The 17,681-nt window shown below is 40.1% G+C and overlaps 1 protein-coding gene across 1 annotated transcript in view; it reads right to left on the reverse strand.

The window, feature by feature from the left end:
- Positions 1-17,681, reverse strand: part of NREP (neuronal regeneration related protein) — a 33,648-nt gene that overhangs the window by 5,362 nt on the left and 10,605 nt on the right. The window contains exon 3 of the mRNA XM_010589780.2: positions 2,794-2,871. Coding sequence (XP_010588082.1) covers positions 2,794-2,871 — 78 coding nt within the window. The remainder of the gene's footprint in view (positions 1-2,793; positions 2,872-17,681) is intronic.

A 17,681-nucleotide genomic window follows, 5' to 3' on the forward strand; every position in this document is an offset into this window, starting at 1 on the left:
TTTTTTTTAACCAGGCTGGGGAACTCGAATTGTCTAGATGGCTGAGGGGGAGGGGAAGGGCAGATGTGTCCAGCCACTCCCACAGGCTGGTTTGCCTGCATGTCACTACAGCTAGTGTATACTAGGTTGAATGGCCCTCCCTGATGAGAACCTAAAAAAAAAAAAAAAAAACCTGTTGCTGTCGAGTCAATTCCTACTCATAGCGACCCTACAGGGCAGAGCAGAACTGCCCCATAGAGTTTCCAAAGAGCTCCTGGTGGATTTAAACTGCTGACCTTTTGACTAGCAGCCGTAGCTCATAACCACTATGATTGTTACTAAATATGTGTTTTTGATCAAGTAAGTCACAGTAATTTTTCTTACAATTATGCAAACACGACTTTTCCAGAAGGAAACTGCTGGAAAAAGGACAAATATATTATGCTTAAAATACTATTTACGTGTTTAGAGAATAGAGTTAATATCCAAAACCAATACCAAAACCCAATGCTTTGGAGTCAATTGTGACTTATAGTGACCCTATAGGACAGAATAGAACTGTCCCATAGGGTTTCCAAGGCTGTAAATCTTTACAGAAGCAGATTGCCACATCTTTCTGCTACGGAACAGCTAGTGAGTTAGAACCACCAATCTTTCAGTTAGCAGCCAAGCACTTAATTACTGCACCACCAGGGCTCTAGGAGCGAGTAAAGCCAGCACATTTTATGTGGGCCCGGAGGTCAGAACCAGAAATGGGTACCAAAGGTGGGAGGGTTTGGGAAGGATATACATGGGTGGGGGGAGGGGAGTGGTTCTGGGAAAGAAGAGGATAGCGGGAAACCAAGGCCAGGAGAGAGTGAGATGCAGCTAGGATGAATACCAAAACCAGAACCAAATCCACTGCCGTCAAGTTTATTCCGACTCACAGTAACCCTATAGGACAGAGGAGAACTGCCCCATAGGGTTTCCAAGGCCTGGAGTGAGTAAAGAACTTGAAATAACAGAAGCCCTAATCCCTGGATCCACTGTGCCAAGCCCCTGGAGCATGTGTCAGTGTTGGCAAAGCCTAAGAACAAGACTAGCTTTCCAAGTGGAAAGGGAGGAATCGTTGATCTCACTGAGGAACTGTCATAGCCGTGCTCCTGTGCTTGATGGCACCATATCAAAGGCAGGGCCTTTGGTGCCTGAATGGGGCAGGAACTAATGCAAGGCTATACTTTGTTTTTCCCTTTATCGTATCTCACTCTTGGCTGCATCAGGGGAATTATGTCCCAAGTTGGCCTCACAGCGGTGAATACAGTGGTAGTGGGGTGGTGGGGCATGGCTGTGTTTTAACCAGGGCTTGAAACCAGTTCATTCCCAGTTCAAACCCCTGCTGAGAATTTGCATTTCAAACAAGTTCCCTGCTGAGAATTTGCATTTCTACCCCAGATATACTGAATCAGAATCTACAGTTTAACAAGATCCCCAGGTGATTCTCATGTATCACTTCCTAGGAACTTATCTGAAACGCAAATTCTCAGCAGGGGTTTGAATCAGAACTAACTGGTTCCAAGCCCTGGTTTTAACCAAAGCCTTGGTAAGCAGTCGTCAGTATTTGAGCTCCTTTCCATTCTAACTCTACAAGATCAGCGTAAGTCTAGCTCAGACAGTGCCAAGACCATTTTGTTCACCTTCTTCCCTGCCAGTGATTTCAACCTTGACCTTCAGAAATTCTCTGAAAGATTAAAAGTGATTTAGGGTTGTTTTGTTCGAATGCGAACTGCCAGTTGAACCACCCTCTTCAACTTCTGCCTGTCAGTAAATATAGGGCATTATTGAAATCATTTAGTGTGAATAAAATAGTTTCTTAAATATACCAGTAATATCTAGGGGAGCTCCCACCATTGGCCAATTTCTTATGAAACTTTCAAATGGAAATTTTATTTTCTATGGACTCTATTTTTCTTTATTAATTGCAAAATCAACAGGTCAGTGGTAAAAAGTACAGCCCTCTTGCTTGAGGTCAGATTGATATTTACCCTAGCAGGCAAAGTCCAAAGGTATCTACAGTAAAAACTGGTAAATATTTTTTTCAGAAATGGTGCCAAAATCCAAAATATAAATTTTACATTTCTTTTTTTAAGGCAACAGTACTTTTTAGATGTCAGAACAATTAAAGCATGTTTAAAGGAAATGTTTTTAGACCTGAATACTAGGAGAAAGAAATTTAACAATTTTTTTATGTTCTTTGTTATGTTTCATAGGTAATCTTATTAGACATTTGGACATAAATATTAGCAGAAAAATGTCTTCATCTTATACTTTTAAGACAGTTTTTACTTCGTTCATCATACTTGAGTTTACCAACCAGGAATAGAAAAAATGTACTATCAATAAAATGTATACATAATATATTAATTCCATGATTCTTAAGTGAAAATGTGCCTTGGACTTATTTGTCAAGAACCGAAGATAACGTGAACTTTAAGAATCATAGGACATTCAGATACAATTTTTAAAAATATACGTTATTTTCAAAGTCATCACAGTATCAGGTTACTGAATTATTACATTTTATCCCATTGCTGTCAAGTCAATTCTTATCTCATAGCGACCCTATAGGGCACAGTAGGACTGCCCCATAGGGTTTCCAGGAAGCAGCTGGTGGATTTGAACTGCCGACCTTTTGGTTAGCAGCCAAGCTCTTAACCACTGTACCACCAAGGTTCCATTGCAGACTACAATGGATATTAAAATAAAGAAATAACTCTGATTACTAAAATGTTTCTAATTTGAAATATGTGCTAACAAAATGGTAGCTCAGGATCTTACCTTAGGAAGCCTTCCCTCCATTTCCTCGTTTGGAAATGGTTCTCGACTGACCCAGACAAACAGATCCGGGTAATAAGCCTGTAGAGACATAAAAGCACACACATTCAGATTAAAAACAGGACCTACTCTGAAACCTCATGAGATCAGCTTCATGAGCTCGATTCTCCTCAGTGTTCAGTCACTTATTTCTTGATTGCAGTGTAGAGTACTAGGGAAGCCCGTTAACTCTTTAACGCTGTTACTGGGCTGCTGAATGCCACTGCACTCAGCCAAGTTTTAATTCAATGTCTTCCAAGTCCAAGTCCAAGACAGCAGAGATATCAATCAATGTTAACTTCAGCAGATGAGGTAGCAGTTTAATAGCACGTCCTGCTAAGCAAACTAAGGCACTGGGAAGTCCTAATGCTCTAAACAAAAAAACCCACTGCCGTGCAGCCAGTTCTGACTCATGGCAGCCCCATCTGTTACAGAGTAGAACTGCCCCAGAGGGTTTTATGGAAGATCACCAGGTCTTTCTTCTGATGTGCTGCTGGGTGAGTTTAAACGGCCAACCTTTAACAGAAAAAATCAAAACCAAACCTGTTGCTGTCAAGTCAATTTCAACTCATTGCGACCCTGTAAGATAGAATAGAACTGCCCCACAGTTTCCAAATAGCGCCCGGTGGATTCAAACCGCTGACCTCTTGGTTAGCAGCCATAGTTCCTAACCACTGAGCCACCAGGGTTTCCCAGATGAGCACAAACCATTTGCATCACCCAGGAACCTTTGATAAATATCCTTGCAAAACTCTGTATTTGTGAGGTAAGTGTGTCATTCACCCATCAAACACCATTAGGGATGATTCCAATAATTTACTAGAAATCTAAGATTCTGCCCATCCTCTCGGCCACCAACAACACACTCCATCCTGCTGCCTGAAAGCAGCTCCATCAGCATACAGAGGGCCGGGCGATGGGCAGCGTGACCATGAATGATTCAGAGAACACTAGCTGATGAATTCAGGGGTGGGAGAGCTGGAGAGTGAGTGGAACTGAGTAACTCCCCTTTAAATATACAAAGGGTTATTATCATAAGAAGGTTGCTGACCAGCTGTTCTCCATCTCCAGTAAAGACATGCGTGGGAGGAAAGGGCTTAAATTACAACTACAGATTTAGGTCAGCTATAAGGAAGAACTTGGCAGAACAGTTGTTAACTTACTAAAAGAATTGAGGAGAAAACTGTGAAACCTTCTTTAAAAAATTTAGAAAGAGGATCCAACAACCATCTGTCAGGGCTAATTCATATTTGATATAACCCTGCTTGAAGGGAGGGTGCAGTTAGATAAAATCCCCTCCAAATCTGATTCTCTAAATGCTGTGAATAAGCCTCACACTTAATAATGATTAAGAATCACACCTCAACATGGGATCAAATTGACAACAGCAACTCAAAAGGTCAGACAAGCGGCTTAGGGGTCAGTGAGTTGACGCGGAAGGAACAATTCGGTACAGGAGGATGAGGATGGTGGCACAACTAGAAGAATGTAATGAACATCACTGAAATGTACATGCACACACAGATTAGGTGCCATTTTTGTTTTTGAAAACACTAGATAAGAAAGCCTGACCATTAGGCTAACTGCAATGTTTTCTATGTCCCAATCATCCCGTTTGGTCAAGGGATTTGAGGCAGACAATGTGGGCGGCTAACTGTGTTGACTCTTTGAGGTAATCTAACAGTATCTTCGCTCTACTCTAGTAACAGCACATCCCACTTTACAAAGCCACTTTTGCATACATTACCTAATTTACCTCCTCACAGTAGACTGAGTTGGTCTTATTCTCATTACACAATTGAGGAAATTGAAACTCAAAAAAAAGGTCAACTGACTTGCCCAAAGGTCACAGAGACAGTATAAGGTGGGAACGGAACTCAAAACCAGGCTTCCCGATTCTACACTTCAGTTCTTTCAACTTAACTCCTGCCTTTGTATTATGCAGGGCACAAATCACCTACCATCTCTCCTTCAAAATTATGTCAATCCACAGCCACCACCCACACTTGAGTCTTAAATGCTGACAGCTCATCCTGTAAGAACTAGAACTATTTTTCAATCTTGACCATGTGGTTCCTCTTACCCCAACCAGCTTTCTTTCCCTCCTTGGCCCAGCTCCTTCTGGGAGAATTGCACCATGTGCCTTGTTTCTGACATTTCCTTTGGCCAGGAAGGGGTAAAGAAAACAAAATTACCATCTAAAATACACAAGGGTTTTTCAAAGCTTAAAACAAAGCCACAGCACACAAAACCCCAGTTTGAGCTTAACTTTAGAGGACCCCAGACTGGAATCAACTGTAAATATAGTTAATGTAAATGGGTATAAAACAGTTAAATTTCTACTGACTTTAATAACATGTTTTAAGTACAATTAAAAATATTCATGACAAAGTTCTCTTGGGAACCAAAAATGTTGATAAAAATACACAGAAAATCTTGGTAGGCACACAGATGCAATTAAAAGTAAAATCAAGTAAATGTGATTTCTGTACTCTCGTGCTTTTTCTGGGAGTATTCCGTTTTAACAAAACGGCACTTCTTTAGCACTGAACTTCTGGGCTGAAAGCATCAATCCTAAAGCCACCCAAGTCTAATCTGCAGGGGAAATAACTTGCCTCTCAGAAATTATTACACTCATTATTCTAACAATTTGTTTTTCCAGGAACTTTATTTTTGTTAAGAAGAAAAGTCAATTATTTTTGCCAAACAACTTAGGGAAATGAGTAACAGATAGTGAATCCACAAAGTGAATCCTCAACTTTGTTCCATTGAGACATATTAATTTAGCCACAAATTGACCAAGGGCATTTCTAATTAGGCATTTTTTTAGTGTCTGAATCATAATCACTGTCTCCTTTAGAAAAAATAAATGTCACTTTAGCTTTGTTTCCTTTAGAGTCAGAGTCTTAAGCCAAAAATGGCTGTGACAGAGAAACTCAGTTACATTCTTAAAACCTGCTTGGCTAGTCTCTAAGAGCTCAGCATATCCCTGGACATAGTACCTGGAAAAAAAAAAAAAAAAGTACCTGAAGGGGATATTTAAACTTCATTTTTATTTTTAGTAGTTGGGTTTAAAAAAGGTTGTAGATTATTGGAAATAAATGCTGTCTACATTACAGCCTTTCTCTTATACCTCTGGTGTTTTCTGACTCTAAAATGAAGGGCTTAAAAGAAAAGATCCATTGACAATGATTACCCTTGCGCTCAAATGACTCAGACCCAACATTTGGTATTCTGCAAGGGCCTCAACTTTTATCTCCTTTCTTTCCCAGTGCTACATGGAGAAACAGTAGTCACAAGCAACAATTATTCTCCTTCTGTCAAAAGTCACCTCAATTTGTCTACAGTGTGTTTGTGGCACTCTACTGAAACTTTCAGGATTCTGAGGTATCTGTGTCAAACAGAGTGCGATCTTGCCTTCAGCTGAAACCAATTTTAAATCTCTTCCTCATCCGAACATCGGAGCATCTTCTAGCCTACTATCCAGGTTCTGGTGCTGGCAGTTAGGGATACAATGCTACTTTTCATCCTACTTCTTACCAGTGCCCATGTGTTCATTCACCAAGAGTTCACAAGACACCTGCAACAATGTGCTGGACACCGTGTTAGGTGCTTGCCTTCTAGGAGCTCACAATCTGGGAGTGAGGGACAGCAGGGGAGATAAACTCACGAAAAGATAGTTTTAAAACTATACTTTAAGCACAGTAAAAGACAAAAAACAAGTGTATGTTTGTCAAACATAATTTTTGTTGTTGTTGTTAGGTGCTGTCGTGTTGGTTCCAACTCATACCAACCTTGCATACAACAGAATGAAAACACTGCCCGGTCCTGCGCCATCCTCACAATTGCTGCCATGTTTGAGCCCATTGTTGGAGCCACCGTATCTGTCCATCTTGTTAACGGTCTTTCTCTTTTTTGCTGACCCTCTACCTTACCCAGCATGATGTCCTTCTCCAGGGACCGGCCCCTCCCGATAACATGTCCAAAGCAGGTGAGACAAAGTTTCGTCATCCTTGCTTCTAAGGAGCATTCTGGCTGTACTTTTTCAAGACAGATTTGTTTGTTCTTCTGGAAATGCGTGGTATATTCAATATTCTTCACCAACTCCATAATTCAAGTGCATCAATTCTTCTTTTGTCTTTCTTACCCGTTGTCCAGCTTTTGCTTATCCATAGTACAACAAACTGACAAACGTCAAACATAAAAGTACTGGAATATGTATCAACGGTGTAAATAAAACAAACCCAACCTTTAGCCAAACCACCAGTAGTGCTGGGAACAGAGAAGATTAGGGTGTCAGTAGCAGATCTGGGAGGGCGTACGACAGCTGTCAGGTGCAAGCCAAGGAGGATAGAAAGTTGAGGGATAAGAGTGCAGTTGGCTCATGAGCCTCCATGCGCGAGAGCACCCCTGTAGCCAGGACTCACTGCAACTCTCAGTGACTACGACAGTCACAACACAAATGTGACCCCACAGTTTGTTGTGCCCTCAGTTTTCTAACTATTTCAGAATATTGGGAGCCAACCATGATCCAGTGTTTGAGGCTTTTAAGTATTGATAAGTGAGTCAGAAAACAAACTGATTCATCTTTCAGGAGTTCATTTGTACGTTAGACACTGAAGCTCTTCATTCGTCTTGGTACTGGTCAATTGATGCTCCAAAAATGGGCATGTGGCTTTATACTGTATTCCATTCAGTCACTTGTCTGGTTCAAGTTAAAGACCAATTAAATTAATTTTTTTTTTTTTTCCTTTTTAAACCTCGCTGAGCTCTCTCTCTCGTTTTTATTGGTGGTGGTTTGTGTCTTAGAAAATTTTAAGTGTTCTGGGCTGTACACATGGGAATACCTCAAAATTCTTGCTTTATTAAACAGGTAAAGTTTCCCTTAATCTTCACAAGTGTGTGTTCTTTAAATAATGTGTTCTATATAAAAATAAACTATATTTTCATGTTGCTCAAGTAAAATCCTTAAAACCCTCTATAATACTATTCTTCTAGAAGTCAGTTAGGAAATTGGAAAAGCAACCTACATCCTCAACACTTAAGAGAACATGAGTGTTTGTAGAAAATATACAGAGGAAGGAAATTTTTATTATTTTAAATTGGAGAAAATGTGAAAATTTTGCTTGAATCTTGGGAAAGGATGAATGTTTCTGCTTGTCTCTAAGCACATTAATTAGCGCATCTTCTACAATGCTACACATTTATCTCACTGATGATTACCTTTAAAAACAACAAAAACATGAAGAACCACATTGGTTTAAGTACACTAATCATGATAGGTATTTATTTCAATATCCATGAGCAACTCTTAGGTAAAACTTATTTTCCATTTCCAAGTATACCTGATATATTTAAACCCATAATATATTTAAATATACTTTTCTGCTGAAAATGTTCTATTTCACGCCGACTCTCTTAAATCTATTTGATGTTTAGGTATTTCAGTTTTAATTGCCTATCACAGCATACAAGTCAAGAATTAAATGTTCATGGTTTTCTCTTTATGTCTGTTTGTATGTATTTAGAGGCTTGTTTTATTTTCTGGACTGCACGTGAAAAGAGAACTTTTTTTTTTTTTCAGTCTACAAGGCAATTAGCTTGTTATGATTATTAGTCAGTACGAGCTATTACAAATGACTGACAATTAGCATTTCAAATTGGGGAAAAAGTGGGGAAAATCAGAGACCAGTCTTCTAAAGCCCTAAAACATGCAAACTGAGCACTTAAATTATTTCTTTAGCTTTTTAATTTCAAAACTGCTCTTTAGCTTCCAATATTATGGTCCATATCAGAAACAAACTAAAAGTTCCTTGACATTTTTCCTATCACTTCTACTATACGACATATAAAACTTGAATTATATCTATTACCTGTTTCTAAATTTGTATTTTTCCTTTACTTACTGTCTTTGCCAATATTTCGCTGGGGAGACTGCTCTGTAAGAATGATCTTCAAAGGCAGGGTCATATCTTTATTCAGACCCTAAATACACCACATACACATATACAGTTTACCTAATTGGTTAACATATACTTTCTCAGAAGTCTGCCACGAAGCCTTGGTCGGACTACAATTGTGTGAATTGATACGTTGCTGTCTGAGCTATTACTGACCATAACTGTAAGATTACTCTCCCTGGTGGGGTCTGATGTCCTTAAAGAATGCACATCCATGGCTTTTTGGTGGCTTACCAAGATTGGTGCCCACCCTTTGCAAATGAAAAAGCTGATTAGGGTAGCAGGTGTCCAACTTGCATAATTAACTCTCTGAGCAGCAAAGGGGTATATTTCACAATCTCTCTGCCAAGTGAACAGTGTGTCTCTGCATGTGTACATGTCCTACTCTGCCTAATTGGCCAGTGGGTTGTGAAACCTAGTCCTGTAATACAAGGAGAACTTATGTGAGTATATATGCACTTCCTTTCTGCAAATACTCTTTGAAGTGGTGCTAGTAAGAAGCTTCCTCAAAAGCCACACTGCTCCCAGGTGTTGCTGGTCATGTGAGAGAGCAGAATGTAAAGTGAAACCATAAATGAGTTACAAGGATCATTTTCTCTCAACAGCATTACATCAAAGCCTAGATGGTGCCAAGAGATGATGCACTGAGCTTATCTCTCTAGAGACCCAGTCTTAGAGATCAGTCTAATCCTGCGGTTGCTGCTTAGAGATGAAGCACACACTGAGGGAAATGCATCGCAACTAGGAGACAAAAGGATAAAGACACGGAACATTTGGGCTGTTCAGACAATGTATGTAACCTCCACACATTCTGGAAAGCAGAATCAGTGTTAGTTAATGTCCAAGTTGGCAAACATTCTGGTTTGGAAACTAAATGAAACATGCGGTGACCTAATTTAAACACACACACAAACTCAGACACACACTGACAGGTGTTGGCCCTTATTAGTAATGACGAATTACAGAGAAAGCATCACGAGCACCTATTCCATAAGGCCTGCATTTCCGTACCTGACTACTGCACTCAACAGCTAGAAATGCGCTCCAGCTGGAAAGGAAAGGACAGCCTTTGTGGTTCTACCGTATTACAACACCTGCTGACACTCTTAGAGTTTCCGTGGCAGGACAAGTCCTTAAGATGTGGACATGGTGGTGGGGGAGACAACTGTGGTTCTACAACGGAGAGGCTGAGAGCTCACAGATCGGTTCTGCCCACTGGCATTAGCTTTGCTTTAGGTGTATGTGCCCAATGTGGACACAGAAAAGATCCACGGTTCATTAATATCACGCAGGAGATGATGACTTTCTCCATCACTACATGTCAGGCAGGCAGGAGATTTGTAATTCCTCACTCTGTGAGTGGGGGGTGTACGAACCACCTGTGTGGACACTAACAGTGGAATCCTCTCAATTCACTCAGCTCATTGTGAAGCCATCTTGAGAGGCTGGTGGTGAGTAAGTGGGAACTTGACAGCTGTGGAATTTTATTTCTAGACTTAAACGAGGCAGAGAAAGGAAAAGGAAATCTCGCTGGCAAAAAAATGAAAGTGTTTACGTGCGAAATTAATCGTCGGCACAAAGAGCTTTCACAGTTACTCTGTTCTACAATATAATACTCGGCTTGTTTGGCCGTTGAGTCTTTTAAAATTTGATTTCTAAGAATAAGAGCAAAGACTTTGGAGGGAAGCAACAAACCAAGTCAGTAGCAAACCACAAAAGGTTAACATTATCTGACTTTTCTTTTTACCGCTATTTAAAACTGGTCATTGTGCAAGTTTTTGGGGCTTTTACAGTGGATGGTTCAAGGCAAGGCGCAGGAGCAGCTGCCTAACTGTAGCGCCACGAACGCCATGGCCAGCTGCAAACACTTGTGTTGCGCAAACTCCTCCTCTCAACCCAGCCTCATTCCTCTCCAATAGGAACGTGCTTAGTACAAAGCAATCCACCTAAAGACTCCATAAATCCAAAAAAGGGAGTCACTGATCGAGGAATTCTCAGATTTCTGCCAAGTCATCCTCCCCTGGGCTGGAGGTCAGCCTGGTACAGTAATCAGAGCCAATTTGTGCACTGGACTCAAGGAATTAAGTTCAGCACTTCAGATCTTGACTTTTAATGGGTGATTTTTCTTTTCAGCAGTGAAGACAAAACAAAGTACAAACCTGCTGATAAGAACCCAAAGTAAACCAGCAGAAAAAGTGCAAGAATAAAGCCTGGAAACAAATTTCATAAGGAATATCTAAGAAGAGACTTTCCAAACAAAGGGGAAAAAAATAAAGCGGCTTTTTAAAACTCTGGTTTGAGATTATGCAGTTTGTGAAAGAACAATGAAAGTAAAGGCTGCAATACAAGATATTTGCTCTTTTCAGCAAGAAAAAAAACACTGCCCTTTGTTAACTTGTTACAAAAAAGCCCCTCAGGCATTTAAGCACAGCATAAGCTTTTCCTTGCCCCACTGACCTCCACAAATATGTTAATCAAAATCTCTTACCTCCCTGGAATGGAATCAGAGTAAATATTTACATAGCACATCTGAGTTCTAAGTCTGGACCACCTAATTCTATTATATAAACTGTTTTTCATTTGTAATCAAGAAATTAGAAATAAACACTACATTTTCCTATGTTTCTCCTATTTTAAGATAAAGGAAAGAAGGGAGGGAGGAAGGAAAGGGAGAAAGAAAACTTGAACACTAACGCTATCCTATGCCCAGCACCAAATGGCAATTGTGAATTTCTGAAACCGTATTGTTTGCCACAAAGAACAGTAATGCTGTTGATCTGCTTTCCAATACTAGACATCTGGAGGCGCAGGGCTTTTTCCAACAACATTCCAAGATTAACAAGAAACATCTAGACTCGCTTTTATTAGCTGGGTTGCATAATTTCAGGCATGCTGGATTTCACCCTCAGATAACTAAATCTGATTTCTAATCACCAAGAATGCTATTTTTTCCTTTTTCCTGGGCTATCCATTAAAGTTGTATGAAAAGTTTTCATCACCAACATGGAAAAATAACTGCTCAAAAATCAGAGGATTTCTTTTATTAAAATCCTCAGTCAAAGCTCGGTGAGATAAGTATTTATCTAGACATGTGGAGGTGGGGTTTTTCTTGGTCTGGGTGGATGATGAGATAGCCAGTTGCTTTTGAGGAGTTTTCTGACTTTTCATAACATTCCTCTTGTTGACATGTACAAGGCTGAGATCTCCAAAAAGCCTGCATTTTCTCCCAAAATGCTCATTCCAAAAGAAACTATTCATTCTTTCCATCAATGCAACCACTTCTGCTGGCAGCTGCAAACCCCTCGGCGTTTAGCAAAAGCCATTTCACAGCTCAATGCTTGTCTTGCACCATCCTGGTCATTTAAACACTGATATCTCTTCAACAGCAAACAGCATTATAACACACCACTAAATTGAGGGAGGGGGTGGTTTCTATTTGGGGAGGATATAATTAAAATTGGTTTAAATCAGAGGCTACCTCATTATGAGACTTTTGATTTAAAAAATAAAAGTGAAAAATATAGACATGCTCTAAGTGCTCAGGCCAAAAAGAGGCCACTAAGAAGCTTCCAGAGGGCAGTGGTGCTTCAGTAGCAGGATTCTCGCCTTCCATGCAGGAGACCATGGTGCTCATAAGGAACCTGTACATAGATCAAGAGGCAGTTGTTCAGACAGAACGAGGGGATACTGAGTGGTTTAAAGTCAGGAAAGGTGTATGTCAGGGTTGTATCCTTTCACCATACCTATTCATATCTATATGCTTAGCAAATAATCCGAGAAGCTGGACAATATGAATGCGGCATCAGGATTGGAGGAAGACTCATTAACAACCTGCGTTATGCAAGTGACACAACCTTGCTTGCTGAAAGTGAAGAGACTTGAAGCACTTACTGATGAAGATCAAAGACCATAGCCTTCAGTATGCATTACACCTCAACATAAAGGAAACAAATACCCTCACAACTGGACCAATAAGCTGCATCATGACAAACGGAGAAAAGATTGAAGTTGTCAAGGACTTCATTTTACTTAGATCCACAATCAACACCCATGGAAGCAGCAGTCAAGAAATCAAAAGATGCATTGCACTGGGCAATCTGCTGCAAAGGCCCTCTTTAAAGTGTTGAAAAGCAAAAATGTCACCTTGAAGACTTAAGGTGCGCCTGACCCAAGCCATGGTATTTTCAATCACATCATGTGCATGTGCAAGCTGGACAGTGAATAAGGAAGACTGAAGAAGAATTGACACCTTTGAATTGTGGTGTTGCTGAAGAATATTGAATATACCATGGACTGCCAAAAGAACGAACAAATCTGTGTTGGAAGAAGTACAACCAGAATGTTCCTTTGAAGCAAGGATGGACATATAGTCAGGAGGGATCAGTCCCTGGAGAAAGACATCATGCTTGGTAAAATACAGGGTCAGGGGAAAAGAGGAAGACCCTCAACGAGATGGACTGACACAGTGGCTGCCACAATGGGCTCAAGCATAACAAAGATTGTAATGATGGCGCAAGACCGGGCAGTGTTTCGTTCTGTGGTACATAGGGTCGCTATGAGTCGGAACCAATTTGATGGCACCTAGTTAAAAAAAAAAATTGTTTAACAACAACGTTCCAGAGACCAGGGATCCAAGCCAAAGCACCTCAAGCACAGCCACCAGTTGTCTGTCAGTGGAGGCTTGTGTGTTGCTGTGGTGTTGAGAAAGCTTCAGTGGCGCTTCCAGACTAAAACGAACTAAGAAGAAAGGCTTGGCAATCTACTTCCGAAAATCAGCCAATGAAAACTGTTAAGGAGCACAGTTCTTCTCTGACACACGAGGTCACCATGAGTCAGGGCTGATTCAATAGCAACTGGTTTATGTTGTAGTTAGTTGTTGTTGAGTTGACTGCAACTCATAGAGGCCCCACGTGTGCAGAGTAGAACTGTTCCATAGGGTTTTCAAGGCCGTGGCCTTTTGAAAACAGATTGCCAGGTCTGTCTTCTGAGACACCTCTGAGGAGGTTTGAACAACGAACCTTTTAGTTGGTAGTTCAGGGTGTAACCATTTACACTCTCTCTCTCTATATATGGTCACTATAATTACGAATTTTAAATTTTTGTTATATGCATATTTGTACATATATATGTTTTCTCAGTGTATTCATTTAATTCTCATAGTTTTGATGCCAGAATGAAATGAATGAGTCAGGTACATAGTTAAGTGGATCTGTCTTTGCTATCATTATTATCATCCTCACACCTGAGTGAGAGCAGTCAGGGGACCTGCCCAAGGTCACATAATCAAAAAATGGGGGAACCAGGACTCAAACCCAGCCTCTCTGTCCATAAGGTAAGACACAGCCTCTGAATATGGATTGCTATTTCCCTAGAGCCACTGGAGTACTGCCATGAAGCCCCCTGACCACTGGAGCCTGTTTTCAGTGACCTTAAGTAGCTCTTGAGCATCTTCTCTTAGTGCTCTTGTGATGACACTTAGATGGATTTCTGACACCTACTGTCAAGAGTAATTTTCCCAAAGATATTTGTTGTCCTGCTGCCAGTGTTTCCAGTAAATAGCTGCCCTTCAAAAATAACTTACAAAAAAAAAAAAAATCAGTGTAGTTTGAGGACACAGAAGGGCTTGCTCCTCAATGTCTGTGTGTTGTCACAGTCATTGAGGAAAGACTGGTCTTAGGGCAGCAAGTTGCCTTGGTTGCATTAGGACTTTGGGCTCATTTAACCCAAACAACACTGGTAATCATGGTTTTATCTTATTCCAGTTTTCCCTGGAAGGAAATGTTCAGCACAATACAAATATCTAGCAATCACTGCAGCTAATTACAAAGGGCATTTGCTGAGAAACCAAATGGTTTTAATATGACCCCCAGATGAACTCTCCAACAACTCCTGAGATGGCTTATCCATGGACAGCCTAATTCAGAATCTCTTTCATCACATGCATTTGAAATCATGGTCACTGTTATTCTGCTTTTTAAAATTTTAATCAATTTAAAACTGCTTAGTTAAAAGAAAATCAAAATTTTATCTTTATCAATGATCTGCAGATACACAAACCACACGCTGCATAAAACTATAAAACGATCCTAACTGAAGAAGAAAACAAACACTTACTGGACCAGAGAGGCAGAGTATAAATACTAAGAATGGTAATTCAGGAAGAAAAATAAATTTAATCTGAGTCCATTTGGAAATTTTTCACTAATGCATTAAAAAAGCAGACAGTTCTGAAGGCAGAAAAATAGGAAGATGGAGACAGGATAACTAGCCAATTGTTAGTATAATCATGAAGGTACAAAATAGCAAGTATAACAGTATTTGACCCTGAGACTATACGTTAAGTACTGTATTCAATCAGTGAAAGATGTGATGCCCTCTGGCTTTGTGTAACCAATATGGCATAGGAACCGCTGATCAATTTAGTAAAAAAAAAAAAAAATCCCATTAATTATCATATGAATTATTTCTATGGTGCCAAAGAACAAATTTAATTGTGACAGTGTAGATGGTCGAGTCCCATATAAGAAAATCAAAGTTTAAAAAGCAATCCTCAGGAAAATAAAAGGGAAAAAGAATAGGCTTAATGACGATTACATAAAAAGATATAGAAACTTGGCTCCCAGACCTTGATAACAACATCAGAACAATTTAAGATTCTATTATCAAGGAGTAAGCAAAATATTAAAGGTCCAGGGGCATTTCATGATGTATCATTAGATCCAAGCCTCCACAGAGCAGCAGGAAATGGAGACTCCACCATGATTCAGAGCACCAGGCTTTAGGCAGAGTCAAATCCAGGTAATTAAGAACTAGAAGTATGAACATGAGGAGGACTCAGGGAAGACAGGGGCATCATTTTTGATCCTGTATTAACTGAACTGGTTGGGTATGTAATCTCAATTACCCAGTCAATCAAGAAATATTTATGAAGTACTTATATACACCACAGAGCACAATTCTACTTTGATACACGTGGGGTTGCCATGAGTCAGGGTCCACTCATCAGCAACTGGTAAGTAAGTGGGTAACTTTTGTGAAGTACCAAATATTTGGGAGAAAACTTTAAATCCTATAGAGTGAATACCTTATCAAAGAGCAAGTCCCATTAGTTTGGGCTAAAAGTGGCAAAGTAGCAAAAAAAACAAAAACAACACATTTTTCAAATAGGTTTTTAAAGCTAAGCCCCCCAAACCCTAAGAAGTGTCCTCAGGAAAGAGGTAGGCCAATTAATACGATTCGTCTTTGAAAATTCTACTTCTCTTAACCATCCAGCAACTTGGAAGTCCCACACAGAGAACAGCCTTTGAGACCATTGTGGTCCCAGTAAGCCTTTTGAGTAACTTTCACTACAATGACTTAATGAAGAGCATCCAACAGTACTTCCTGGATGAAGCACTTAGTAATACACCCCTACTTGTGATGTTTTTAAGTATCCTAGTCAATAAGTTTTATCCATCTAATTACTGACTATAGTTTTTCCTTGACAGTTCTGAATGTTGGTGGTCAAAGAAGCCATATCTCCTAAGTTCTACTCTTTCCTGTCCAAGAATAGTTTTATCCAAAAAAGTGTCCTCAAAATGCCTCGACCCATTTTAAACAAAACAACTCTTTGTGGATTTCTCCCTGTTCAGCCACTGAACAGCAGTACTTTTCCCTGCTGGAACTGTACCAACCACAATTCAGCCAAGAAGGTTGTTACCTGCCCCAGTAATCAAAGGACAGTGGGTGCGATGGTGATCTGGAGTAGAGAAGGGAGCAGAGCAAGGGCTGGTCAAGCCCACCAAAATTTCTGTGCACATTATGAATTTCCCTCTTGTTTTACTCATTGGTATGAGTCTTTGGTTCAGCATTTTTATTGGCAACAACTCTTCAGCTATCCTCCTTTTCCTTTCCAATCGATGACTCTCGCTCCCAATTTCCAATTAAAAGGGGCAAACAGACCTTCCTTTCATTAGCCATTCTCCGATGCATCTTTTACTTCTTTTTGAACGCAAGTTGTATTTTACCTTATGAAAGTAAGGATGAACACTGATCCAAGCAAGTCTAAAACCAAGGGTAAAAAATATATCCATCCAGATAATCATAATATTTTTAAGGCAAAAAGTTTATACTGGAAACCATTCTAAGGTAGTAAGAGGCAATAATTCTATTTTAAAAGATTTCATTACCTTATGAGACCAAAGCAGATATCCTGAGAAACAAAACTCTGCTTCCTGCTGGAAAAACACCATTAATAAACTAGTGCATAATGGTGTTCCACAGCCACCGTTCTGGATGAGCTGTGTGACTCTGCCCTAAAAGGAGATTCCCCTTTCAACACCATATCAAACTAACTTCCCGGCCTCTATCAGGTCATCTTCTGCCTAAAGAAGAAGAAAGACGGTACTCCATAATTTAGTTCTTTCTTTCTGTAGCAGGCTTAGATTTCACTCAATGCTTCCCTCTCACCTCCCTAACACTGAGCCTTAAAAAACATCCAGTGAGAGTGGCTTTTCAGCAGTAAGTTCATGTTTGTGTAGTCATCTCATTTCCTGGACTACAATTTTTTAATTCACACTGTCTCAACTACGCAAAGTCTCAGGCTGTTGTTGTTAGGTGCCATCGAGTCAGCTGCAACTCATAGCGACCCCATGTACCACAGAACGAAACACTGCCCAGTCCTGAGCCATCCTTACAATCGTTGTTATGCTTGAGCCTAGTGTTTCAGCCACTATGTAGATCCATCTCACTGAGGGTCTTCCCCTTTTCCCCTGACCCTGTACTTTACCAAGCATGATGTCCTTCTCCAGGGACTGATCCCTCCTGACAACATATCCAAAATATGTAAGATGCAGTCTTGCCATCCTTGCTTCTAAGGAGCATTCTGGTTATGCTTCTTCCAACACAGATTTG

The sequence above is a fragment of the Loxodonta africana genome, chromosome 2 (genome assembly GCF_030014295.1).
Source record: "Loxodonta africana isolate mLoxAfr1 chromosome 2, mLoxAfr1.hap2, whole genome shotgun sequence".
Classification (NCBI taxonomy): domain Eukaryota; kingdom Metazoa; phylum Chordata; class Mammalia; order Proboscidea; family Elephantidae; genus Loxodonta; species Loxodonta africana.